The sequence below is a fragment of the Suncus etruscus genome, chromosome 7 (genome assembly GCF_024139225.1).
Source record: "Suncus etruscus isolate mSunEtr1 chromosome 7, mSunEtr1.pri.cur, whole genome shotgun sequence".
Taxonomy (NCBI): Eukaryota; Metazoa; Chordata; class Mammalia; order Eulipotyphla; family Soricidae; genus Suncus; species Suncus etruscus.
The window spans coordinates 57,705,907-57,720,700 of NC_064854.1; the positions used below are offsets into that span (position 1 = coordinate 57,705,907).

At 41.5% G+C, this 14,794-nt stretch overlaps 1 protein-coding gene across 1 annotated transcript in view; it reads right to left on the reverse strand.

Moving 5' to 3' along the window:
- Positions 1–14,794, reverse strand: part of RABGAP1L (RAB GTPase activating protein 1 like) — a 369,153-nt gene that overhangs the window by 327,481 nt on the left and 26,878 nt on the right. Inside the window, exons 7-8 of the mRNA XM_049776425.1 lie at positions 8,098–8,164; positions 2,117–2,219 (exon numbers count right to left, since the gene is read on the reverse strand). Of these exons, the coding sequence (XP_049632382.1) occupies positions 2,117–2,219; positions 8,098–8,164 (170 nt within the window). The remainder of the gene's footprint in view (positions 1–2,116; positions 2,220–8,097; positions 8,165–14,794) is intronic.

Below are 14,794 nucleotides of genomic sequence, written 5' to 3' on the forward strand. Positions count from 1 at the left end.
CTGATTTTGCTAAACTGACCTTTCTTTTCCGGACAGATAATACTTGCAGCCTGCAACATGCATTTTTTAACAAACTCTCCTTCTGTGAATGGTTTCCCTGCCTTAGCAATCATCTTACTAACCATGTAACTAGCTTCAACTGATGCAACATTCTCTTTGGTTGCTTTCTTGAAGAAATCTTGTTGCCTCATTAGACATGCTTTAAGACTGGCAATCCGCTTGGCTCTCTCATTTCCTTGATATTTTGCACATTCCTCAGCATGTTTAGTTGAATAATGGCGTTTCAAGTTGTATTCCTTGTGCACTGCAACTTTCTCTGAGCAAATAAGACATGTGGGGATGCCCCTGTGCTCAATAAAGAAATACTGCGTCTCCCACTTTTCCTGAAATTGTCTGTGCTTGTCATCAATCTTTCTCTTCACTGTAGGCTTTGATGAAGTCATGATGAAGGTCTGACAAAATCTAATTCTGTAATAAACTTCTCTCCCTTAGGCCTCCGATAATGCAAGGGACAGCGGGCAGGAGTAGCGGAAATGACATCTGCACTAGGTGCAAAGTATTCATGATTATTTGCTTACCAAGTATTCGCAATAAAAAATCGCATTAGTAAGAAAAAAATCGCGGGGCCGGGTAGGTGGCGCTGGAGGTAAGGTGTCTGCCTTGCAAGCGCTAGCCAAGGAAGGACCACGGTTCGATCCCCCGGCGTCCCATATAGTCCCCCCAAGCCAGGGGCGATTTTTGAGTGCATAGCCAGGAGTAACCCCTGAGCGTCAAACGGGTGTGGCCCAAAAACCAAAAAAAAAAAAACCAAAAAAAAAAAAAGAAACTTTGGGGCCGGGCGGTGGCGCTGGAGGTAAGGTGCCTGCCTTGCCTGCGCTAGCCTAGGATGGACTGCGGTTCGATCCCCCGGCGTCCCATATGGTCCCCCAAGAAGCCAGGAGCAACTTCTGAGCGCATAGCCAGGAGTAACCCCTGAGCCTCACAGGGTGTGGCCCAAAAACCAAAAAAAAAAAAAAAAAAAAAATCGCATTAAACATTTGCATACCCCGAATAAAACTGCTCGGGGTATATGAATGTTTAATGCGATTTTTTTCTTACTAATGCGATTTTTATTGCGATTACTGCGATATTTGAAGGCCGGCCACAGGCCACAAAATGTTGTACAGAGAGCCACAAACGGCCGCGGGCCACGAGTTTGAGACCCCTGATCTAGAGATAGAAGTAGCCCCTGAGCGCTGCCGGGTGTGACCCAAAAACCAAAATAATAATAATAATAATAATAATAATAATAATAATAATAATAATAATAATAATATTCAGCCAGAGAGATAACACAGTGGTGATAGGGCATTTGCATTGCAAGCAGCCACCCAGGACCAATGGTGGTTCAAATCCCAGCATCCCATATGGTCCTCAGGGCCTACCAGGAGCAATTTATTAGCAGAAAGCCAGGAGTAACCTTGAGCGCTGCCGGGTGTGGCCCTCCCCCCAAAAAAATTAAAACACTAAGCCCAAACTCAGCACCTAACAAATTAACACTTTTAATTATCTTTTAAAGGAATTTTTTGAGTAAGGGATTTTCCCAAGAGTAAAATTATGTGCAAAATCTCAAATTTTGGGGTCAGAGATAGCACAGCGGGTAGGAAGTTTGTTTTGCACATGGCTGACCCAGGTTTGATCTCCGACATTCCATATAGTCCCCAGAACCTGCCAGGAGTGAATTCTGCCAGGAGTGAACCTGCCAGGAGTGAGCACAGAGCCAGGAATAATCCATGAACACTGTCAAATATAGCCCCAAAGGGCCCGGAGAGATAGCACAGCGGCGTTTGCCTTGCAAGCAGCTGATCCAGGACTAAAGGTGGTTGGTTCGAATCCCGGTGTCCCATATGGTCCCCCGTGCCTGCCAGGAACTATTTCTGAGCAGACAGCCAGGAGTAACCCCTGAGCATCGCCAGTAAAACAAAAAACAAAAACAAAAACTATATAGCCCCAAAACAAAATAATTTCAAAATCTTAATAACTTCATTAGAATAACATTTTTAAACATTGCAAAACAACACAATCCATAATATCAATGTTAAAGTACATAAAGAGGAATCTTTTAAGAAAAATTCACCTTTTGGGGTTTCTTCATTAAGTGCCAGAAATATTGGTACATTAGGATTCCACATGCCAGTGATAACATAAGCTCTCCCATCATAGCTCTTGCCCATAGATTCCTGTAATACAATCCAAACAAGAATTACTGAGTACATACATCAACAAGAAAATCACCATTTTAAAATATCTTATTTGGGCGTCGGAGTGATAGCACAGCAGTTGGACATTTGCCTTGCATGCGGCCAACCTGGGACAGACCTAGGTTTGATTCCCAGCATCCCATAAAGTCCCCCAAGCCTGCCAGAAGCAATTTCTTTTTTTATATATATAAATTTATTTTTAATTATGAGAACAAAGATGCAAAGAAAGAGGAAAAGGTAAAGTTACTGTGGAAGGACAATCACCCATAAACAGAATTCTTAGAAGAAAACCCCTTACTGATACCTTAATTTTTGAACTTTCAGCCAAAGAACATTAAGAAAAATAAAATAAAACCCATGTACAATTACTTTGTCCCTCAAGTCCCCAAATTGTAGTACACTATAACATTTCTTAGCAGTACACAAAGCAATCTAAGGCCATAAAACTTATGTAACTCCTTAAACATTGAAGGTATAGTATTTTTTTATATTTCCTTGCCCATGCATATTAGTTTAAGTTAATCACAAAAGTTTAAGTGGGTATTTTTAAGGATTAAAGTCAAAGGAGCACCGTATAAACGGTGTTAGAGTTGCAGCTATTGTTTGCATAGGCCCACCAAAATATGAGGGACATGGAAAGGAAAAGCCTTGGCCTAATTACACGGAGACCCTACCCCTGAAGTTTCCTGGCAGAAGACCAACTCTAGGCTCCAGAAAACTAGTTTGTCCAATCCAAGTCATTGTCTGTAGTGCCAATATACTTTTATTTTTTACAGTCTCTGTTGTTGGTATCATGTTTCTGTATTAAAGATCCTGGAATCTGCATATCCTAAATTGAAGTCAGGATGGTGTAGAGCATCCTCTAGTTTCACCTCACAATAAAAGGCAATGCAGAGAGCCCTGTCCTGTAAGCAGGTCATTGTTGTCAAGTCTTCTAAGTGTTGAGGGAAGTCTCTTTTGAGCAGGTCAATGTTAGAGCAGCGGTAGGGTCTTCCCTGGTATAGGATTGTTTCCAGATCTATAAATGACCTTGGATGTTTCTTAGTTAGCTTTACTGGTTCAGGGGTGAATGGAGAATGCCCATTCTTCTGAGGCCTGTGCCAGGTCATTATGTCAATGTTCAGGGTGTAAGGACCCATTACTCTACAAGATTTCTGTGTTCCTACCTCTATTAGATAGGAACTTATTTGTATGTATAGTATTTTCCCATTTTAATGTGCCTATGTAAACAAGGAACAATGCCACATAGCATTATAGGCCCATATGGGGGCTGCAAGAACAAGTCCAAAAATCCCCATGACATGGTTAAACATAAGCATTAATCTGAGGGACTCTTTCATCAAAAATTCCTTATTGAACAGCTCACAGAGAGAAGAAAAGATAAAAAGTGGGGAAAATCTTCACTGTATAAGAGAATATTTAGTAACAGTTATAGCTGTCAAAGAAAATAGACATAAAATATTCGGGGCCGGCGAGGTGGCGCTAGAGATAAGGTGTCTGCCTTACAAGTGCTAGCCAAGGAAAGGACCACGGTTTGATCCCCCGGTGTCCCATATGGTCCCCCCAAGCCAGGGGCAATTTCTGAGCGCGTAGCCAGGAGTAACCCCTGAGCATCTAACGGGTGAGGCAAAAAAAAAAAAAATAGGGGGCCGGGCAGTGGCGCTGGAGGTAAGGTCCCTGCCTTGCCTGCGCTAGCCTAGGACGGACCGCGGTTCGATCCCCCGGCTCCCATATGGTCCCCCAAGAAGCCAGGAGCAACTTCTGAGTGCATAGCCAGGAGTAACCCCTGAGCGTCACAGGGTGTGGCCCAAAAACCAAAAAAAAAAAAAAATATTCAAAAGCCATACGTGTCCATTTTATGTCTTTTGAAATAGTTGGGGGTTGTTAAATCCAGTGCAACACTTTGGTGTGTGATTGGGACTATGAAGTACTAAAGTTAAACAGGGTAAATGGGGGGTACTGATGCTTGGGGGTGATAGAGTTAAGGAGTGAAAATGAGCTTTACAAGGGTGTGCAAAAGGGCAGAATACGAGATGGACATTCTACATACACAAAACATAACTGAAGGATAGGATATACTATTAATATTTACTGTGCTATCGCCCCCACGTGGTTTTGAACATGTAGACTGGTAAGAAATTGCCAGAGACTACCTTAATAAAAATGAGCAGCTCTTGGGGCCGGGCGGTGGCGCTGGAGGTAAGGTGCCTGCCTTGCCTGCGCTAGCCTAGGACGGACCGCGGTTCGATCCCCCGGCGTCCCATATGGTCCCCCAAGCCAGGAGCGACTTCTGAGCACATAGCCAGGAGTAACCCCTGAGCGTCACCGGGTGTGGCCCAAAAACCAAAAAAAAAAAAAAAAAAAAAAATGAGCAGCTCTCAGCACCCCCCAATTTGGACCCACCTTTTCTGGTCGCCTGGGCTGGGTCCCAGGGAAGGCCTGGAGGCCTGGGGCAGGAGAGGGGATGGCTGAGGGCCCACCAAGGCTCCCAGCACTCCCAAGCTAGGGACAAGGCCTTCGAACTGGGGTCTCCCTAGACCCCATGCTGGTCAGAGCTTGCCTCCAGATCAAGAAAGGATTCGGTAAAGAACCGGAAGCCAGGATCTACCCTCCCTCCTCCCTGTGCCCTCCCCACTCTCCTCACTGGGGGAAGGGCGGGGAAAGCTTGGGATCCCCTCCAGGAGGGACCACCCAACACCCACCTTTTCTGGCAGCCTGGGCTGGGTCCCAGGGAAGGCCTGGAGGCCAAGAGGCCGGAGAGGGAATGGCTGGGGGCCTACCAAGGCTCCCAGAACCCCCAAGCTAGGGACATGGCCTTCGAACTGGGGTCTCCCCAGACCCCAGGCCGGCTAGAGCTAGACTGCCAGGAGCAATTTTTAAGTGCAGAGCCAGGAATAACTCCTAAGTGCCACCAAGTGTGGCCCAAAAATCAAACAAAAAAATTAAAATATCTTACTTTAAGCAGTCAACATTTGACTTTTCAAGCAGCTTTTTTGTAAATGTTTTCAACCTTAAAGGCTTTTGTAAAGCAATTTTTTTTCTTTTGGGCCATTCCCCGCACTGCTCAGGGGTTGGTCCTTGCTCTTAACTCAGGAATCATTCCTGGTTCAAGGATGCTCGGAGGACCAAATAGGATACCAGAGATTGAACCCAGATTAGCCATCTGCAAGATAAATGCTCTACCTGCTATCCTATCTCTACTGCCCAAGCATTCTTTTCAAATATAGCTTCTTTCATATCTACATAAGACATATACTTCTTGGAAAAGAGACATTCTGTTATAAGCTGAACCACAAACAATATTATTACGAAGTTATATTTAATTAGACCTTGGACATTTTGTTTGTTTTTTAATAATTCCTTTATTTAAGCACCATGGTTACAAACATGTTTGTAGTTTGGTTTCAGTCATAAAATGTACACACAACCCCATCACCAGGGCAACTTTCCCTCCACCAATGTTCCCCTTTTCCCTCCTATCCCACCTCCTATCTGTCTTTGAGATAGCCATTCTATTCTCTCTATCAATGTGAGGGTAGCTGTGAGTGTAGTTATTTCTCTAATTGTGCTGACCACAAGCTTCATCATATCCTTCTGGCCCTTATCTCCATTGTCTCTGGGTTTTATTACCATATTGTCTTTTATTTTTCTTAAATCCATTTTGATTTGACATTTGTGCATAGTGTTCAGATATGGTCACTTTGGAGGTAATGAGAAGATGGGCCATACCCTTAGGTGATCAGGGTTTACTCCAAACTCTTGTGTTCAAGGATTGCTCCTGGCAGGGATCAGGGGACCATATGAGGAATCGGGAATAGAATCCAGGTCAGCCACGTACAGTGCAAGCACTTTACCCACTTTAACTATGTCTCCTGTTCTTATGCTCACTTTTCTTTCCAGGAGTTTCCATGCTTGTGGGCTTTTTTATTTCAATAGAGACTCCATCATCCTAACAATGGAGGAATATATTCTAGATAAGATAGACACACACCAGACTAAAGGATCTCAGAAGTTCATGCCAGATCTACAATTATGTCATCTGAATTTTGGAAAACTGCCAATGATTCTTATTCTCATTAGTCTGAAGTCTGTACATTGTTATGTTCCTGAGCTGTCTCCTCATGCATATTCAGAGATTCCAAATGCAGCACCTTGTTTAGATTAAAACAAAGCAAGAAAGCTGTACTGCTGGTATATACTACCAAGAAAAATGCAAGAAAGTTGGAGAAAGAGCTAATGGGCTTTCATAGTCAATGTAAATGTTAATCTTTGCCTTATATTACTTTATCAGATATTGCTTACTTCTTACCAGGCAGTGCTTCCTCTAATTTCCATGTTTAGAAGCACATTTAACCCATGGATGTTGTTAACCCAGGGCTGCCAGTTCCATTCACAAGACAATAATACTACAGATGGTAAAAGTGATGTTTTACCTTACCTAAAATGCCAGCTCTTCAGACAACATTTGGCACATATCTGGGTGCTCAAATGGGCTGAAAGAGCCATCTAGAACAGTTGGATAATATTATTGATTAAATAGCTCAAAGATAGGGCTGTCATACATAGTTGGTAGAAATCCAATAATATTTGAAACACACAGATCAAAATAACAGGCAATGCCTATTTTTGCTACTTAAAATTAAAAGAAATATAGATTTTAGGGCCCGGAGAGATAGCACAGCAGCATTTGCCTTGCAAGCAGCCGATCCAGGACCAAAGGTGGTTGGTTCGAATCCTGGTGTCCCATATGGTCCCCCGTGCCTGCCAGGAGCTATTTCTGAGCAGACAGCCAGGAGTGACCCCTGAGCAACACTGGGTGTGGCCCAAAAACCAAAAAAAAAAAAAAAAAAAAAAAAAAAATATATATATATATATATATATATATATAGAGAGAGAGAGAGAGAGAGAGAGAGAGAGAGAGAGAGAGATTTAAAAAAATTTTTTGACCACATGAGGTAGGACAATGGGTATGGTGCTGGCCTTGTATGCAGCTGGCCCAGATTCAATCCCCAGCAGCCCATAGTACCCCCCAAAGCCCTGCCAGCAGTGATTCCTGAGCATTGCCAGGTGTGGCCCCAGGTGTGGCGCTCAGGGTTACTCCTGGCTCCTAGCTCAGAAATCACCCCTGGCAGGCTCAGGGACCATATAGGATGCCAGGATTCAAACCAATGACCTTCTGCAAGAAAGGCAAACGCCTTACGTCCATGCTATCTCTTCAGCCCCATGGCCCAAAAACTTTTTAAAAAGTATACTACCTCTAAAATGATTTACTATAATATTTTGAGGTCACAAAATATAAATTTTCATTTATAATATTAGAACATATTTCTGATTAAACTTATGATGGATTGCTATTTACATCCAAAAAAAGCTTCATCAAAAATTAGCTCTTATATATTAGCTTTTAAAGATATAAATTTCCACAGTAAATATACTTTGCTAAGGGCAAGTAATCAAGGAGAAAATATTCAGAAAAGAAATGCTTGAAAGAAAACCAAAGCATCCATCACAGTATTCAAATTATTAACAGTGCATTAAAATGAAAGGCACCAAGTCACTTTGGATATGCCTATTAATATCATGTGCTTGTTATTTTTTGTTCAAAGAAAAAACATCTTCCTTCAAGACCAAAGAGACAACTGAACATTGAAAAACACTACTCTTTTATTTGCTTTCAATTTGTATATGATTTTTGGTGGAAATATTCATAACTTCTTCATAAGTTATTTTTAAGATTGGATTTGAGATTATTATCATACAACTATAGATACAACTTGGACAAGATGATAAAACTTTAAATTAAAATATTTAAAATATAAAATAACTGTCATCTATAAAGGCTTGAGATTCTTCTTACCATATCCAGTAAATGCATGTCACTATTCTTCACATTCCGCCCTGGGCTTAACAACATTCCGAAACATCTGAAAATATTTAAGCAAAAAGCATTAGTTATCAAATATGTGTGTGTGTGTGTGTGTGTGTGTATACCCAGTAAACAAGACATTTTTCATTATAATTATGCAGTTCAAGTTTTACTAGTTACAACAGTTTGTTTCTAAGAGAAACACTATTGGGGCCAGAGCGGTGACTCAGCAGTAGGGTGTTTGCCTTGCAAGTGGCTGACCTAGGGCAAAACTTGGTATGATCCCCAGCATCCCATATGGTCCCCCAAACCAGGAGCAACCCCTGAGCGTCACTGGGTGTGGCTCAAAAACCAAAACAGAGAGGGGGGGGGAGAGAAAGAGAGAGAGAAAGAGAGAGAGAGGGAGAGAGGGGGGAGGGAGAGAGGAAGAGAGGGAGAGAGAGAGAGAGAGAGAGAGAGAGAGAGAGAGAGAGAGAGATGCTACAAACAATTCAGTTAGATACAAAGATCATATATAAATGCTATCTAAATTCCCAGATATTTATGTAACATGTAAAAAACAATGAACAATTAAAAACTCTTACAAACTGGGGCCAGAGTGATAATAAAGAGAGAAGGGAGTCTGTCATGCACATGATGACCTGGTTTTGATTCCTGAGTAACTCCTGATCATTACCAGGTTTGACCCCAAATCTCCTCTCCCCAACAAAATGGTCACAAATTATTGACTGAAACAAAATAGATCAAGGGGAGCTGGAGAGATAGCACAATGGTAGGGCATTTGCCTTGCATGTGGCCAATTCGGGAGGGACCCAGTTTAATTCCCAGCATCCCATGTGCTCCCCCAGCCTGCCTGGGGCAATTTCTGAGTGCAGAACCAAGAGTAACCTCTGAGTACCACTGGTTGTGGCCCAAAAACCAATCAATCAATCAATCAAGTCTTAAAATAAAAGAAAGAGTACCCACTCTACTATCTCTCTGGCACTGCAATATTATATAGTCTAACTTTCCCGTATCAAGCTACTGCAAAAAAGGAGCCTTTGAAGTGTAGATTTTCCTTTAATGCTAAAAAAAAAAAAAAATCACCTTTTTTTTTCTGGTTTTTGGTTTTTGGGTTGCCCTCGGCAGTGCTCAGGGGCTACTCCTGGCTCTATGCTCAGAAATCACCCCCAGCTGGCTCGGGGGACCATATGAGATGCCGGGATTCAAGCCACCGTCCTTCTGCATGCAAGGCAAATGCCTTACCTCCATGCTATCTCTCTGGCCCCCACCTTATTTTTATTTTCTTTGATATAGTACTCTTATTCTGGGTTTAATCATTTAAAATCCTGCCACCAACCGACAGGTTACTAACACCAATCTCAGAGAAAGCCTCTGCTTCATAGTAGAAAAATGCAAGTTCAGTTATAAAACTCTTTAAGATTTCTCCCACTTTTAAACCTGCAAAAACCTTCTATCAAACTAGATTAGTCATTTCCAAAATTATTCTTCATTTAAGTACATCTGGCTTCCTACAGAGATGAGCAAGGTCTATCAGGAATAACATGTTAGTAATTAGATAGATATTATTAGTACCACAAACACTTATTGTGAATATTAAGTCTTTCACCAGGGAATTCAAAGCATTCAACCTTCTCTTATTAACTCTATAAATAAGGTAACAAGCAAATTACTACCAATCCTATATTCTCAAGAAACTCAGTCTAGCAGGAAACAAAAAGAAATAAACAGACAATTACAACCAGATATGGTAAGTTTTATGAAACCTGTAAATAACAGAATATACAACTGTAAATAGAGCTGACCTGGCCAAAAATTTGCAATCAAATCTCATAAGAATAAGATCACAATAATTACTATATTAATCAATTATTTAATCTAGATATTATATTTATACATATATTTCAAAACCTTCATACAACAAATAATAAAAGATTGCTTTCAGAATACAAAAGTGATTTATCTAAAGCCTTACTACTCAAAGTTATACAAAAGAAAAGGTTCTATTTTTCCTATTATTTCCTCAATTTTTACTCAAAACCAGTTTAAAGAGCTTTTAACACCAGGCTAGCATCCATACAAATACCAAACACAGAGTACCTAGCATTGCTTTAGACTAGTGCTTCCCAAAGCAGGTAGGACCAGCCCTCACCAGCCTAGAAGGAAGGAACTGGGAAATTAGCACTCTTTGTTAAGTTTGAATCCACTTCAAATTTAACTTTTTTTTTTGGGGGGGGGGGGGTCACACCCGGCAGTGCTCAGGGGTTACTCCTGGCTCTATGCTCAGAAATCGCTCCTGGCAGGCTCAGGGGACCATATGAGACACCGGGATTCGAACCACTGACCTTCTGCATGAAAGGCAAATGCCTTACCTCCATGCTATCTCTCCGGCCCCAAATTTAACTTTGTACCATTTATGTATTATGATAAACTTACATAGTTCTTCTTACCTCTCCCTTCATAATCTAATATCTTAAAAAAAAAAAAACACTTGCCATTATAACAAAATATTAATTAAAAATATCAATAACAAAACAATGAAGCCACACTTCATTGTAACATAATTATAACATTTTTGTAAGTACTTAAGATCTCTTCCTTTTCCTTCCCCAAATAATAAATAAAATTATAATAAAATACTATCAAAATAAACAGCTTTTGAAAGAATTAGATACTCAGGATTAAAATTCTCATGTTAATTCTAATGAGCTATTTCTAGGAGAGCAAAGTACCCTATTTTAACTCTCTATCCTCAAAAAAATAATTTTGCAAGATTTCTTTTAGTATACAAAATATGCATTATGGATAGACATGAAGAGTATCACTCAGTGAAGTGAATCAGAGGGAGAGAGGCAGACTAAAAAGAAATAAGAATTTTTTCGGGCCCGGAGAGTTAGCACAGCGGTGTTTGCCTTGCAAGAAGCTGACCCAGGACCTAAGGTGGTTGGTTCGAATTCCGGCGTCCCACATGGTCCCCCGTGCCTGCCAGGAGCTATTTCTGAGCAGACAGCCAGGAGTGACCCCTGAGCATCGCTGGGTGTGGCCCCAAAACCAAAAAAAAAAAAAAAAAAAAAGAAGAAGAATTTTTTCAAACAAGTATCAAAAATTGTCTCAGAATGGATAATGTCATTAAATACTAATTCAGTTAGATACTGCCAATTAGGACCTAAATAGGAAAAAAAAGAGTGCCTAGTAGGGGCAGGAGCAATAGTACAGCAAGTGATATATTTACCTTTCATGTGTCCAACCCAGGCTCAATCCCCAGCACCTCATATAGACCCTTGAGCACAGAGCCAGAGTAGGCCCTGAGTACAGCCTTTTGTGGCCAAAATTTTCTAAATAAAAGCTATTAATTTAAACAAAGTTTACTATAAAGTACTATTAACTGTCAGAGGAAAGTAACCATAAAGAGAATTCTAAAGAATAACCAAAGACCAGTTACCCCAAGGAGAACTCCAAGTTAGAGCAAACTTGGAAAGAGCTGGGGGTCCTATACCTAAAGTCAGAATGCATTTCATTCCTGAAGTACTGAGGTACCAGAGCCAAGGTCAATAGAACAAAGGAAATCAGGACTCCCAGAGTCAGCTGATGGGCAGAATGGTGTGAGGACTGGAGCCCTTCAAGGCTCTAGGCTAGAATGAACCTTGGTTCAATCCCCCAGCGTCTCATATGGTCCCCCAAGCCAGGAGCAATTTCTGAGTGCATAGCCAAGAGTAAGCCCTCATGTCACCGGGTGTGACCCAAGAACAAAACAAGCAAACAAATAAATAAATAAAATTACTAAAAAAAAAAAAAAGAAGTGGCTGCTGGGGAGTACACATGGACCCCCCTTCTACTACTGTAACTTTATATAACTCTATAATTTCAAATTAAGATTTTAATTTAGGGGCTAAAAAGAATACACCAAGTAAGGCACTAATCTTGTGCACAACTGACTTGGGTTTGATCTCCAGCATCCCTATGGTCCCTTGAGCACTGCCAAGAATAATTCCTAAGTGCAGAGTCAAGAGTAATCCTTCAGGGGCCGGGCGGTGGCGCTAAAGGTAAGGTGCCTGCCTTGCCTGCGCTAGCCTTGGACGGACCGTGGTTCGATCCCCCGGTGTCCCATATGGTCCCCCAAGCCAGGAGCAACTTCTGAGCACATAGCCAGGAGTAACCCCTGAGCCTCACAGGGTGTGGCCCAAAAACCAAAAACCAAAAACCAAAAAAAAAAAAAAAAAGAGTAATCCTTCAGCACTGACAGGTGTGGCTACAAACCCAAAATAAATAAATTAAATTAAATAAATATTTAACTTAAAAAGCACCAAGACATTTAAAACAGATTAGCATATGAAACTATGTTTGCTTTTTTAAAAAGGTGGTAGCACAGTGGTAGGTCATTTCCCTTGTATGTGCTGACCCAGGACAGATGCAGGTTCAGTCCCTGGCATCCCATATGATCCCCCAGGCCAAGAGCGATTTCTGAGCACAGAATCAGGAATAACTCCTGAGCGCTGCCGGATGTAGCCCAAAACAAACAAAAAGGTGAAAAACAATGTACTTCGATGCAATGTGATTCTAACTGGAAGGATTCATGTTAAGGGAGGTAAGGAGAAGGCCAAATATCCGATTATTTTACTCATCTATGATATAGAAAGAGACTAAATGGGGGACTAGATAGTATCTAAACCATTACAAACCCTCGGCCTTGGATTACAAGACTCCGATTACCAAGCAAACTGGAAAAGGGTATCACTTCAATTTCTCATTACATAGTTTCAAATCACCAAACTAAGAAGTGAAACAAAACTTAACTACAGAAAAGGTCACACTTCTGACTCACTCCATGAGTAATCAATCTGCTTTGGTCCTAAGATGTTACATGCATTCCTCCCTTTCTTTCCCTCTGCTGCTGATGCAATGATTGGGGAGCACATACGCCTGTGTTGTGATGTATGTGCCTGGCCACATGTTCCAACATCACCGTTTCAGTTCCCAGCTGGAGCTAGACACTTAAGCTGCGGTGCTTGTGGACATTTGATTGGGTCAGACATTGTCCACTCTGTTCTGGTGCCTAGGGTTCTAGACAGCAGAGCTGCAGGGGCTGCTCTGTGAGCACATGAAAGCCATGTCAGGAACTCAACTCAGGGACTTGTGCCTGAAGGGCAGACGCACCTTGCCACAGAGCCATCCCTGAGCCCTCACATGTGTCTTTTACTGTATAAAAATTTTATTTCTGAGACTTAGGATCAGATATTAAATGACTCAAGGAAATTTTAACAACTCACAAAACTCACAGTATAATGAAGTTGTACATGTATAATGTATAATGTATCCAATAAGTGTTTCTGTATCAATGCTGCGCTTTAATCACACGCAAGCATGAGGACAGATTTGTAGGAACACTGATTTGGGAAGCATAAAAACCTGAAGCCAGGGGCCCAAGCGATAGCAGCACAGCGGTCAGTTTGCCTTGCATGCAGCCAACACAGGGCAGACCCCAGTTCGAATCCCCAGTGTCCCATATGGTCACCCAAGCATGTAAGGAGCGACTTCTGAGCACAGAGCTGGAGTAACTCCTGAGTGCTGCCAAGTGTGGACACACCCCCCCCCAAAAAAAAAAAAAACCTGGAGCCAAAAATCTCTTCCAAAATAATTTGCTACAAACCTGAAATGACCCTCCTTACACCACCACCATTCTTTTTTTGTTCTCTCCTCCCCTACCACCACCATTCTTATGGAATTTTAAAGAGGTTCATCTTATGATTCTGACACTATTTGTCCTGAGTCATTTTTTTACAAGTCTAAGAAAAGTCTTTCTACTTTTATGTATTTTAGACACTTTACATAATTTTTGTTTTGTTTATGTTTGAGGGACACACCCAGCAATGGTCAAAGCTTACTCCTGGCTCTGTATGCGGGGGCGGGGGGGGGGGGGTTTCATCTGAGATGCCAGGGGTCAAATTCCTGTTAGATACATAAAGCAAGTGCCCTACATACTGTACTATCACTCTGGTCCCATATATAAAAATCTTTAAACGATAGACTTTGAAAAGATAAGTCAAAATGAAGGAATTTGACTTTTCTTTCCCTTCAATGTCTTTATTCTACAAATGAACTTTCGTCAATGTGAAATATGCAGAAGTGGTAAGAATTTTCTTTTCAAGACTGCCACCTACTGGATTGTCTTAAATTCCAGTATTTACAAATTATGATTTAAACATGAAATAGGGTTAGACAGATAGCACAGGGGTTAGAGCACATGCCTTGCACCATATGGCCTCTTGAGTAATACCATGCATATCACCAGAGTACTGGCAAAGTGACAATGGTGATCCCTGGCACTGCAGGATCTAAGAGCACTCACTCACTACATTCCAGCTCCTTTAAGTCACCAATCAACTACGATTTTTAATAAACCAGTTACACATAACCTATGAATCAAACAAAGTAGTACTGGTCTCATTCATTTTAAATGGCAAAACAGAAGCATGGTAAAAAAAAAAAAAAAAAAGTCATCAAGAATAATACAGCAGGGGCCAGAGAGGTGGTGCTAGAGTTAAGGTGTCTGCCTTGCAAGCGCTAGCCAAGGAAGGACCGTGATTCGATCCTCCGGCATCCCATATGGTCCCCCCAAGCCAGGGGCAATTTCTGAGTGCTTAGCCAGGAGTAACCCCTGAGCATCAAACGGGTGTGGCAAAAAAAAAAA